The 13,590-nt window shown below is 37.7% G+C and overlaps 1 protein-coding gene across 7 annotated transcripts in view; it reads right to left on the bottom strand.

Annotated features, from left to right (window-relative positions):
• Positions 1-13,590, bottom strand: part of LOC122806463 (plasma membrane calcium-transporting ATPase 1-like) — a 1,798,374-nt gene that overhangs the window by 49,108 nt on the left and 1,735,676 nt on the right. For 2 of the 7 annotated variants that reach the window (XM_044076928.1, XM_044076927.1), the window contains one exon: positions 5,111-5,300. The exons of 4 other annotated variants lie outside the window; for them this stretch is intronic. In XM_044076928.1, coding sequence (XP_043932863.1) covers positions 5,111-5,300 — 190 coding nt within the window. The remainder of the gene's footprint in view (positions 1-5,110; positions 5,301-13,590) is intronic. One more of the 7 variants, XM_044076929.1, reaches the window with a different exon arrangement.

Here is a 13,590-nt window from a genome sequence, read left to right on the forward strand (position 1 = left end):
ATCACTTGGGATTTGTCCTTGTGATGAAACCACAGCAACCATGGATCAATCTTGATATACCCACACACAGTCATGGATCACTGCTTAAGTGACTAATATTTTTGTTATGGCATTCCTGCAAGGCAAGTATATTTTTCTTCCAGGTAATGTTTCTCTAGTGCCACCTTCTGGTCAAATTAGGTCAACATAACTACATAAAGCTGCAAATACAGCAAATTAATGATTCATACAGTAGACTGCGGTGGTGGTGCTGCGGTAGCGTTGTCGCCTCATAGCAAGACGTTGTCCCGTTCGATTCTCAGCTAGAGCGTCTTCTGTGTGGAGGCATACGTAAATGGGGCGTGCCTTCGTTGAAGGTTGTGCGTCAGGGCTGGTAACCCGGTACGTAAAAATCCACTACCAATCATTAGCGGACCGGAGTTCCGCTGTGGCAATCCCTAACCGGGAAAAGCCGAAAGACACAAAACAAACAGTAGAAAAAAAATACAGAAAAATATGGAGTTCTATATAGGCGTTAAGAAAGGCATCAAAAGACAGCACTGTATCTTATTCAGGTATTTGGAAACAGCAGCAACATTATGAGGGAATGTCACATTAGTTTCCCTAGTAGCATTTACCACCCTCCTTACACTTTCACCTCTAACCAGCAACTTTCCCATGCCCTTTCACAAATATTTATTTTCTTTTTAGAAGGCATTATGGCCTTCTCAGGGTGATCTGATCACATTCCTACTGGGCATGTAATGTCCTTCCCCCTATGCCAGGGCTATTCCAAAGAAGGGGGAAAGGGGAAGGCAACCTATTTTTTTATTTTACTTATTTGTTGGATCATGTATACCCCGTGGATACATCTGTTCCAACTTCAGGAGTGACCCAGTGGCCCTTGTCTGGTTAAGTGATTTACTCTTGAGTAACACAGTAGGTAAATTAGTGTGGGAAAAATCATAACCTGTACTCTGGGCACAGGAAGCACCTCCTTAACAGATCAAAGCTTTCGTTCTTTGCAATAACTGCCAGAAATACTGAAAACGACTGGGTAGGAGAGAAGACGGCTTATCTTTAAATGTTCATGAGAGATCATCTTATATGCTACTTAACCAAGTTGCCAAAGTGGAGACTGCAGCACTAGGCCTCTTATGCAAGAACACATGTGCCAACCCTGGCTATGATATGAAAAGCTGCTTGGCAGAACTTTATGTACATATTGATTATGGGCTTCCATGGTACACTTTACCCAGGTACCACCAAGAGTCAACTGCACTACAACTTTATCTCTCTGTACCATAAAGAGGGCTACAAGCAAGCAGTAGTGTTCCATAAATGTGAAACAGGAAAAAGTATAAAAAAATAAAATAAAAATGAGTACATTGCTGCAAAGGAGAAATATTTGTTGGCTAGGGTAGACAACTGATCAATTTCAGTAAAAACTGAAACAGACAGTAATGCAGAATATTTATGTGCACCACATTTTGTTAAAAAATGTGTGTGTAGGCCACAGAAGAATTCTTTTGCCACTGACATGTGAACCATTCTTTCAAACAGTGGTACCTGCTGACACTGAAGGACAAAAATATATTACTTTACAGCAAAGTCTCTTTCTATTATAGTGTTGACAAATCAGTCCATACCGGGAAATGTTACATAAATGGGCTGGATGTCTGGCTCAGACCTTCACAAATTACTCAGTGACCATGTACTGTCACATTTTCACAAAAGGTCTGATTGATAAGACTTCCTCCCCCATCTCTACAATAAGTCAAATAAACTGGACACTGTTAAATATGGTGCCCATTGAAAGTGAGGAGACCCCAGACTGTATGTTAAAGACTGCCAGCAGATGCAACAGTTGAGTCACATATTTTTACTTTTGTTCTGTTTACTGTGATATCTGTGGATGACTTAAACATGCAAAGAAATCCATACATTTAATAATTAACATGACTCATAAAAATACACTGTTTGGAGTTTTATATTTAAAATTTTTCCATGTCTGCAAGGGTTTTCTCTGGGTACTCTGGTTTCTTCTCAAAAACTGCTGATTGCCTGATTATGCTAATGTGTAGATATGCATTGTGTTTACCCTTGACCTTGGGGTGCTGGTCTGTGGTTGAAAGGGCTATACGTTACACCACTTCAAACATCTAGTTAACAAATTTGTCCTGTATTTTGTGTTGTATAGGGGTGTAAACGGCTGTAATCCCATACATATAAAATGTCTTTTCCCAACAATGAGGAAATGGGATTGCAAACCATATGGGAACTTAGAAGGTTGCATGACTTCAGTGAAATATATTCCCTTGTGTACTAAATGCAGCATTAGCCCCAGTCTACAGACAGGGAGAAGCAGTGGTAAAATATGGATACTAGCAAAGAGAATAACGTCAAAAAAGAATATTTAAAAGGATCAGAAAAGTGGAAGGGACACCCACACACCTGACAATGTTCCAAGCTGCAAAACTTCTCACCACCAAACCTAAAGACATTATTTTTGAGATGATGGATGATGACTGGTGAAATACAAGCCCTTGCTAAGAGAGGATCCTCATAAAGAACTGCATGACATATTTTTTATAATTATTAAAATAGAAGCTCCTCCATTTCAGAGGACCAATACAAACAAAAGTACTACGGATTCTTCTTATTTATAGTAGCAGATGGGCTTGCATGTTCTGCATTATGATGGGTATGGCTGTATTTAGCGGGTCCTGGCAGCGAGATACTATTGAAAAGCAGGAGCAAAACTTACTGTAAGAGAATGGTAGGCAGAGGTTGGAGAGAGGTGAGAACATGCTGTAGAGTACAGTATCAAAGGCAGTATTTACAGAAGCTACAAATGATGACTACCAAGAGGAAGAAATGACATGACTTTGAGTGTGAACTAGACTACATTTTGGGTAGTCATGGGAAAATAGAGGCAGTTAAGAAATGTAATTAAGGTGAGAAATGGTGGTGGGGGGGGGGTGATAAGAGATGGTAGAATGCAGAGGAGACTGAGCATCACGGAGCAGAAAAAAGGAATTAATGTTGGGACCCTGGTGGCGGTAATGAAAGGGAGATGGAATGGCAAAATCTAGGTCTGTTCATATGGATGAGCAGACTCAGATTTTGATGCAGATAGTCAAGATGGACATGATAGAGAAGAGCTAGATAGCGTACAAAGTGTGTGCGGGTATAATACGAAAATACTGAAGACTAACAGTGTGTATGTAAACAAGAGACAGTAACTAGCATATGTTTTAACACGCAGCAGTGATTCTTCAAAAGACCAGGTAAAACAGTTGTGGGATTTTGAGAAGCAGCTATAAGCATTTTGTACCCCAGCCGAGATTGAGGGGAAAAAAGCAGGAATTAATGGACTAGACAGCCTCGGAGTCAATGTGGAAGGACAAAGATACCCCCTACCTACATACAGTGATGATTACCCCATGGGGAATAGTTGTACTGACTGCATTATTAATCTTCCAACGGTGAAATGGAACATGTTCTATCACCTCCAAATGCAGATAATTTAGAAAAAACTAGAACTGATCAAATAGTAAGAATTCCATTGCAGAAAGCAATACTCTTCATTTGGTTTATGCCTGTTAAAAGAAGAAGGGAAGGTAAAGAATCTGATAGTCCATGGTACATAGTCCAGTCATGCCTCCATAAGAAGGGTAAACCTGATATAACCCTTAGCTATATGGAAAGTAAATTAAGGGACGTGAATGAGAGTACAGACAGGATATTTGTGAATCTCGGGGACTACTGGAATTGTGATTTAGATGCTGCACACTAACAAAGGCCACAGCCATATTTGTAATAGATGTGGTCAGTGTTCATTAATGCTGTGCATTGACATGTTTTTTCTGTACTATCGTACATCTAACTTTGTTTCAAAAGCTTTCAAAGATATATCAAATAACTATGCAAGACCTGCATGCTGCAATATGGTTGAATCCTGGCTAAATTTTTAGGTAGTACTTCATTCTAGAATATTAATGTTTACTGTTTCAGATATGCTGGGCCTTTCTTTGTATATGGGTCTGGCTCAGAATGTCATCATAACTAACAACCTGCAGCTGGACTCAATCTAGAAAAATGCTGTTACTTTAAAATATTAGCCTCTGTGAGAAAATGAGTATCTAACCATCCAGACAAAATTATATTCTTATCCTAATCTGCCATCACAAATTAATCTGTTCTAGCACCCCTCGCCTAATTTCCTATGCACATCAGTCTGCATACTCAAAGGCATTTACTTTGTATTACCATCACTCCTTTTACTTGCAGTCTAATCCACATACAAATTACTCTATACAAATAGACATGGCATGCTAATGTTTCCTTATTTTTGCCTACCCCTGTATCCCATTTTTGAGCATTTTTACCAGCTTTAGAAGAAGTTAATTTTTCACTCCATTACTCTGCTTGCAATTCATGCCGGAACCAGAAAGCTGAAATTTGGATGTTACTATGTCCTTTTTGGCAAGTCTTTTTATTTGTATTTTTTTGCACCCCTGTCTTAATATCAGTCATTAAAAAGCAGAAGACAGCTTCAACCCTGTGAGAGAAAAAGAGAAATGAGAGAGGTAAATTTCAAAATGCAACAGACTTTCACAACAAACACTAGAGAAACAAGCTCATTCATGTGCCCACTAGTTGATCTTTTGCAATGTTTGGCTAGTAATATGTAAATATTATGGGCGATTTTAAAGAACAGGAATATGGCAACCCAAAATATTTACAAAAAATGCATACATCTGTAATGTTCAAAGTAAGATGCGATAATCTAAGTCATTAGATGAGTCAACTTACTCTCAAAAATAACCAAACCTAGCAGGTCCTAACACCAGATTATGCACTGACAAATTCTATAGTTTTGTACATTTTGCGCCAGTGTCAGATTTAGTCAATTTTCTTTTGAGGCACATGGGGGGGAATACTTATTTCTTCTGTGTATTGTTCTCACTGGCGATCATAACAATGAAACTTGCTTTCTTTTAAATGAGAGAAAACTGTCAATTAAAAGAAATAGGAAGGAGAGAGAAAAAAAAATAACACAGTTTAGTGCAAAAAAAGACAAAGGTGATTAAAAATAGTCATGCACTTGTAAGAAACCGGCACTCACTGCCTACAGTGGAAGCAGCAGCAGCAGCAGCAGAGGAAGTGGTAGGAGTAGAACTGGCAGAGGAGAGGACTACATGGGATGGGCTAGAAACATTTTTTACATCGTGGTGCTGGCTAACGATTGAAGGTTGTCGCCTTAGGGCTCCCTGCAAGGAGGACGACCCGGACTGGAATGTATAAACTACGTCCATCTGTAAAGAATCAGAGAATAAGAACAGCTTCGTTCCACAGATGTACAACGGTAGGAAAGGAAGGGAGGGAAGGCAGGAGCAGGAGGGAAGGAAGGGATACAAGGATAAAAGGACATAGGAGAGGAAAGGGATACTGGAGAGAAAGGTGTGTTAACTTGTGACAGCAGGAAAACAAAGCACACCCCTTTAGCGTCAACCTTCTTTCATTAATTTCCCCAAAGAAATGACACAAAAAGGCACCTTTTAAGATGTAGAAGTACCAGTGTTGTGCTGCTGTTGGTAATTGCATATACCACATCTGGCTAACCATATCTGAAGCAGGTCCAATACCTTCTGACCCTTTGTTTTGTACTGCACATAGCAGCTGAAAAAATTACCTGAGCATCCAAGAAAAATGTTAAGTCCACTTGCCTTACCCATGTCTGTCACAGCCAGCCTGCTGTCTCTTTGTAAAGCATGCCTATTTTTCAGAGTGCTATGACTAATATTGTTTTATTATAACAATAGAAACATTTCCATATCTTCTCATTTTACAGATCTAAATGCAGGTGAAAATTCCACTGGTCAATCACAGTATTTATTAGAGCTGGCAAGTTTCTGAATTCTATTTATGATTCTGGACTTTTCTGCCAGCAATCTTCAGAAGTACCCATATCTTTCTGTCAGGTGTGCCCTCATTATTAAACAGTCCCCAGATATACTTCTAGAACATTTGATGACTATTTATAAGTTGCAAAATGCTGCTTATTAAAACCTTTTTGCAAGGGAAAGTAATTATTAAAACCCCCATCTGTTTCTTAAACCAAGTCGGACAAAACAGTGAACATCAGAAATGGAATCACTTTCTTTGTACATCATTTTAAAAAAGATAAATTCAAATTAGAAGGCAAAGGCCAAGATTCACAAAAATAATTACATTTCCCACAGCTCCGATTACTGTATGAAATCCCAATCTACCATTTAGTAGAAGTTTAGCAGAAGGTGCTTACATGGTTAATAATTCAAGAATTCCTTGTAGCAATGCTGACATGTCTATTACTCGAGTATAATACAGTGCTGTAAGTGCAACTCTACCATCCCCTGGTGCATTCAGTAATATGCTCAGGGTCTAGGGTCTCCTTTCTTCCATCCCTTTACTATTATAATTTTAGAGCCAGACAGACAGTATACGTCTCCAATCAATTATGAGGTGCAATGGCAGCTGCTGGACATGTAGAATAACTCCTCTTCTACCTCCTGTCTTTTATAAAATAAATTAAGAATGCTTATATGGGACCCCCCCCACTTCCCAACATAATACACAGCAGTACTTTAATTTTACATCACCACCTCATCCCGTGTAAACATGGCTGTGCTGTTTGTCATCTAGGATTTTCTTCCGCCCTGCTCATTCACCCAGTCTGTTTCTTATTAAAAATCAAACCATAAACACGTTTTATCTATGGTAACCTGCTTTACCATTTTCAAGTAGCACTTTTACCACAAATGTAAATCACTGTGGTTGACAACGCTTTAATGCTAGACAAAGCAGCTCGCTAACATTGGGAAGGCACAATTCAGAAGCAGCAGAACAAACCAGATAGAGTTTTGCTATGTGATAAGATGCAGGCAATAGAAGCCCCAAAGACACACAGCCAAGGCACTGTTTTCATACATCACAGGATGTAAAGTAGGCAGTATGCCTCCAGCTGAGAAAACAGAGCAGTATGGACGCTGGAGTTAGATTCACTACTAACATCTGAAGCCAAAAATGTTGAATCCAGAATATCTTATCAGGCCTACACATTGTCAACTGTAAAAAAAACAAACAAAAAAAACTATTAAACATCAGTCTAAGTTAATTATAAACATCAGCTTTCCATGGTTATCCCAAATGGATAAAAAATAAAGTTCTGACTTCCAGATATTGGGCATATAGAATTAAAACAAAAAAACAACATAGGTTGTCAAAAATAACTTTTCAGTGGTAATTTTCTGTGTGGGGCAATGGATCCCAGCCTGCTGTAGTCCAATTTATTACTCCATAACTGCCACATATCAGGGGTATGAGCACCCCCAACTACTCAAAATTGCCATTCAGACCTCTGAGAAAGATAACAGTCCAATTCCCCTCAAAACAGCCTTAATTAGAAAAACAAAACATAAAATGTGCTTTGGAGAAAACAGCATGGAATAACAATACTAACCAAAAAGTGTGCAAAACAGATATGAGACTAGGCTTCTTTTGTTCCATGCTGCAAAATAACTGACCTCTACTGTAAGTCACACTGATACGTAGCATGCCAGCAAATACTAGAAAACATAGCACCACAATTGTTTTCAAATACTGAAACAATTTAGAATTCCAATATTTATGTTATAACTCATCATATGCTTTTGATCTCATGTAACTTTAAGTCAAATATATTATCTTTGTACGACTACACCATTCCCACTGGGCCCAAATGACAATGCAATATGCTGCAACATCATGGCACTCAGCTGGACCAAGCAATACACTTTTAGAGATACTATGAATCAGAAGAAGATTTAATAATGGTTTACTAGAGAAACAGGGCAGAACTGTGATGATAAAGGGCAGACAGACCATTCAGTATCAGTTTATCCTAAGGTTTTAGACTGCAATGAGCAATCACATTAGATCACCACAATGATGTATATAAATTGCACGCACACATTATGCACTCTAACACTGTGGTTACAAAAAATGCTTCAGTTAGAATCATTTTCCTTTTCAAAGGGACACCTGACAAGATATTCATGTGACTAACTCATGGTCACAATGTACAAAAACATGAAATTATCAAATTCAACCAAAGTCTGCAGCTTCAGAGTCGTGCACCTTAATTGATACACAATACTGCACCTTCTGTTAACTCTACAAACAATGTATGTTACTTTGAAAAAGAAATACAAAATGGTATCTTTATTTTCTTGACAACAGTTGTACTGCAGTCTTTTGCGTATAATGCAACATTTTCTTACTCGATCCTTATTTGCTCTTTCCTGAAGTTAGTATACATCAAAAATAGCCATGTGTGTGCACTCTATGTCAGACAATGTGACAAAATGAATGTAACTAAACAGCCACGTTCCAACTTTAAAGAAAAGATAAAAGGAGTTAGATGCTTGGTAATAACTTGCATAAAATAATTGCATGCTTTTTCTTTTCATCAATCTCTACTACTGAAACAACAAGGTCTCTCCTGTTGTAAATTGCGATAAGAAATTCCTTTTCGATTATTAAAACAGTGAGAAAGGTATTTTATCAAACCAGTACTGCAGTTAAGTAAACAGCCAACAAGTAAATTTTTAAAGGCTTCATTTTACGAATGCATAATTAACTGTTTCCATTAACGACTTTTTAAAATGAGTTAATCATCACAGTTCTTTTTTTCAAGCAACAAGATGATGCAGTGTGCTTGCAGGTATGGTATCTAAGACTGCATCCTTCCTGATAAATGACACATCTGTGGCCCCCTACATCCCTGTGGTATCATAACCAGTTGGAAAAGGGTAAACAGATGCTTAGTCTCTCATATATGATGTCACAGTTCTCAAAATTACAATGCTGATGATGTAATGGTGGCACAGATCACAGTCAGCTGGTGGGTCAGAATTTCGCCAGATGGCAAACATTCAGTTTCGTTATAAGCAAAGCTTTTCTAAAGAGGAACAAATACTTAAAAATAAATCATAACTGTTTCACAAAAGCTGCATTATCTTTTTCACTGTTTTGATTGCAGTGAATAAGTATTTTTGTTTCCTTTATTTACCCATCCACTCTTTCTACCTTACATACAGGGTATGCTCTATGAAAGCATGTACTTCACCATACCAGTTTTCCATACAGTGACAAAAGCTTTAGGTGTACAGCAGCCCTAGTGATGATACAATGGTACGCACTGTGTGCTCACAAAGGGGAGACATACACCAGCATATGTTCTCTGTCTTAATGGCCATAAGCCATTGCACATCAGGCAGTGGGGTGAGATACAACTATGGCATATAAATACAAAAACAAAATGACCACAAGTATGAGTCTGCACTGGAATGTCTTCACCTCCTCTCAGACAGTGAGAGGATTTTGGATTATGTCTGGAGGTCGTGGATTGACTCCTGGTGTTCAGGATTAAGAAGAGGCACTGAAAGTTTTCTCCACAGTGGAAAAAAAAAACATACTTCAAGAAAGGTCACAAAGGGATGACTTGGGAACAGCACTGCAAACTGGAGAGAATTAGCTATGCAATAGACTACCGACAAGTGAAAAACATAACCTCAGCTTGTAAACTGATTTCATTATTCAAGGCATTTGGACTGCGAGTAAACACTGTAATTGCTTCAGCACTTGTAAGTATAGTCTCTTATCCACTGACCTTCATAATCTGTAACACAGAGAGTTGTAAAAAATGTGTCTAAAATTAACTGTCTGAACATTAAAGCATTATTAATTCATCACCCAGTTTTTCAATTATGTAAATGCAAGCATTTTAATTAGATACATTTTAGTGGCGTACACCTACCTCCAACAACTACTAGTAGAGTTTTTCAAATGCAAAAGAATATTTCTACCATGTTTCCTATTCTTCAACCTCTTTGCATTTTTAAGTCAGAAAGCAACACTCCCATGATACCAAAAAAAAAAGTGCTGACAGTGCTCTAAAATTAATTTTCACTTTGTGTCTTAATGGCAGAATCTGCAGTCAGAGGAAGGAAGAAATCCTTAAGAAGTTAAAAGAACAGCAGGAGAAAAAAGTCAGTTAAGCAAGAAAACCACCATACACACACATTACCATTCAACTTGACATCAATCTGGAGATGAGGTTTTAAGTTGTAAGCAGCTTTTTGTGCCAGCAAACGCATGCTAAAGCAGAAATGGGTAACTACAATAACAAAAATATCAGCCAGCAATTTCAGTACATCTAGTTAGCAGCAGATTTCTTCACTCACAAGCAACAGACTGCACACACTGTCTTCAGACAACTGTATGCTTTGCTAGCTGCTAGCTTGGTTAAGTGACCACATAACCAAGTTTTATGTTAAGCAATGACCATACAGACTTTATGGAGGACTACTTTCATAATAATTAAAATATTATAACAAAGGAAGCATAAATGCCTAAAAAATGACAACTGATTAAAGTCATTAATGAAGTACAAAGCAAATAACACTTCAAAGTACTATAACAAAAGAAGCAGAAAAACATATTAAACATCTTAAGTGGAGAATATTTTAAGAGTAGCAATCCATTTATCTAAAAGATGTTTATTGCCTTGGAAACTGCAGAAAAGTGTACATAAACAAACCGTGAAATTCCTGTAATAAGAATACTGAATTAAGACAAATTGAGACTGTTGGAATTAATTTTAGCTAAAGTAAGCACACATCGACAGCAAATCTGGCTTTCCTGTACAGTGGAGTTGCATATCTGGGATGGTGGCAGGGCTGGTTCTGTAGAGATCCAGAGTTCAGTTCCTGATAATGACTGTACAATACATTTTCCAAAAAGATACCTTGAGAAAATATTCTTTCTTCATTACAAAATCACCCTACATCATGTAACAGTACATGGTATATGAACAGGCAATTTCATGATTCAGAAATGTTGGCCATTCATTGAACTGATCTCATGCAACTTACATAGGGTATCACCATAAAACATGAGGGGAGGGGTCATGGACTGTATTAGCTAACTATGTTGTACCAATTGTGGCACACTGCCAACCAGAATTTTATTCTTTTTATTTAACCAATCATTTCTGATTGAGAAATTTACTGAACAACTGCCAATTCTTAAATGCAAGTTGGAAATGCTGTGTAAATCAACTGATAATGCAATGCGACTTTCGGCTTTTCCCGGTTAGGGGTCGCCACAGTGGAACTCTGGTCCGCGAATGATTGGCAGTGGATTTTTACAGTGTCGAGTTGCCAGCCCGACGGCCAACCTTCAAAGAAGGCACACCCATTCATGCACACACCTACCTGCATGTCTTTAAGTGTCACTTGACCGCGGGGAGGACATGCAAACTCCACACAGAAGGCACTCCAGCCCAGAATCGAACAGGAGAACTCTTGCTGTGAGGCGACAACGCTAACCGCTGCACCACCACGGCCCAACTGATGATGAACTTAACAAAAGTAAAACAATATATAACATCACATTTAAATGAAATGAAAAAAATATTTTAACAGCTGGGAATGGCTAATTAGTCAAATAAACGTGTACATTTTTCTACCTAGTCAACAGCTTCTTCCATTTTTATCTCACCCTTCATAACAACTGCCTTGTTCGCTATGCATTCTTGAATTCTGTGTCTTTTTTAGTCTGCCAACATGTACCCACAGGCTCACTTATTTCCAGAAAACCTTAATGTACTGCTCTATGCTAAAACAAATTAAATTTTCCTCCCTCATACTGTATATCAGTTGTCATGCTTTTCAGGAATCACCTTTCCTGAAATATAGTCTTGAATGAAGACATACCAAGGTTTTATTAAAATATATTCTAAATTTAATTCCTTTAAGATAAGGGATCAAGTGAGTTTAATTAATTAGTTAAACTGATGCAAATCCAAAACCTTTCTGCAACATTGAAACCAGCACGGTGTAACACAACCATCAAACAACAGCATACATTTAGTGCAGATGAAGAGGAAAGTGGAAATACAAGCAGAAGAAACTCAAGACTTTGCCAAGATGTTTACTCTGATCATAACTATGAAGTAAGTACAAAAGTGCGACTTCGTGATTCAGATGTAAAAAGACAGTCCTGTCTCCCTTTAATGTGTTTTTACTTGAGAAAGTAGAGATGGGCAGGTAATAGGTATAATCAAGATTAATTATTTTCTAGGTCATTTGATTAATATGCTAATAGGTTTCTGCCCTTCACTGAAAAGCCTAACAAAAAGAGCACTACATTCATTATGCAATCAACAAGAATCTTGAATCAAATGATCTCCTTACACATTTCATGAAACATATTTTGCTGAAATCACCCTGAAAAACCGGCATACATATGGCAAGAAATAATAATAATTATACAGCGATTTAGAAAAAGGTTAAAAACACACAAAAGGAGAACAGAAAGACCTGTACTTTTGGCCCCAGTACAAAATATAAGACAAATGCTACACAAACAAGCTCAATGGTTGTTGCATGTAAGGTGGCTGGGCTGCTGATAGCCTAAGGAAAACTGATTTTAAAATGTTATGTATTTTTTCTTTTGTCTTTCACATTTCCTACTTGTGATGCATTTGGTCTGCAAATTTTGTTTAACTTTGTGATATTTTTCCATGTAAATGGAGATGAAAGGGAGATGCATGAATCTGAAGATATAACATTTATCTCTTGTACTAGAAGGCCACAAAATGCAATTACAGTCTACTTCAAAGTAATATTTGACTAGCACTATGAAAAGAAAGCAAATGTTGGAATGTAGACAGTTAAATGTTTGCTGTCTATTGTCTCTGAGCTGGTAAGACTAAGCTCTTGTCCTTTACAGGTGGCAAAACTTGTTTAGTCACTTTTGTTGCTGGAAAGTAAAACAACTATACAGAAAAGCTTGTTTCTAGAGGAATTGATTATGTATAAAAATGTGAACTCAGTCTTTACTCTGTCTTGTTTTTGTTTGGAGGATACTTAAGTAACCACTTTCTTTTGAGTTTATCTGCAGTTTCTGCCCCTTATCTTTTTGGACCTTGTAGCAGGAAAAAAGGTTCACCCTCCTTTAAGTTAAAGGCAGTTTAACATCTGTAGCTATCTTAGCGGTTTTCTTTAAATACTCTTAGATGTTATGTTATTCTATGTGCACTTTACAACCCTCTGCACATTCAACATGTAACTGCATTGTTGGCGTATTATTCATTTTTACACTCTTATGGCTAGTTTTTATATGCATTACTGCTATTTATTAAATGAAAGGGTTATTTGCATTGGTTAGCATCCTCACTCCCCAACTCCACTTAGCCCAGATAATGTGGGACTACTATCAGGGAAATATTCTGTACAATTTCATATTTGGCTTAATTATCAAAAGAAGCAGGTAATGGACTTCTGTTTGCTACACCAAAGAGGTGAAAGCACTACCATGTCAAGAAGAAAACTGTGGTGATCTGGAGAATTCTGCAGCCTTCCCTGGGAGGTGTGTGTATAAAAATAAAACTTGGTGTGTGCAAAGGTCAATCCACAAAATACAACCTGACTGCAACAGGATAAAGGGAATATACTCTGCTATCTGGGGTATGAACTTTAAACAAACCCTCAAATTACACTGCAGATAAGCCACCTTTAG

The sequence above is a fragment of the Protopterus annectens genome, chromosome 7.part0 (genome assembly GCF_019279795.1).
Source record: "Protopterus annectens isolate FY-2018-M chromosome 7.part0, PAN1.0, whole genome shotgun sequence".
Classification (NCBI taxonomy): Eukaryota; Metazoa; Chordata; order Ceratodontiformes; family Protopteridae; genus Protopterus; species Protopterus annectens.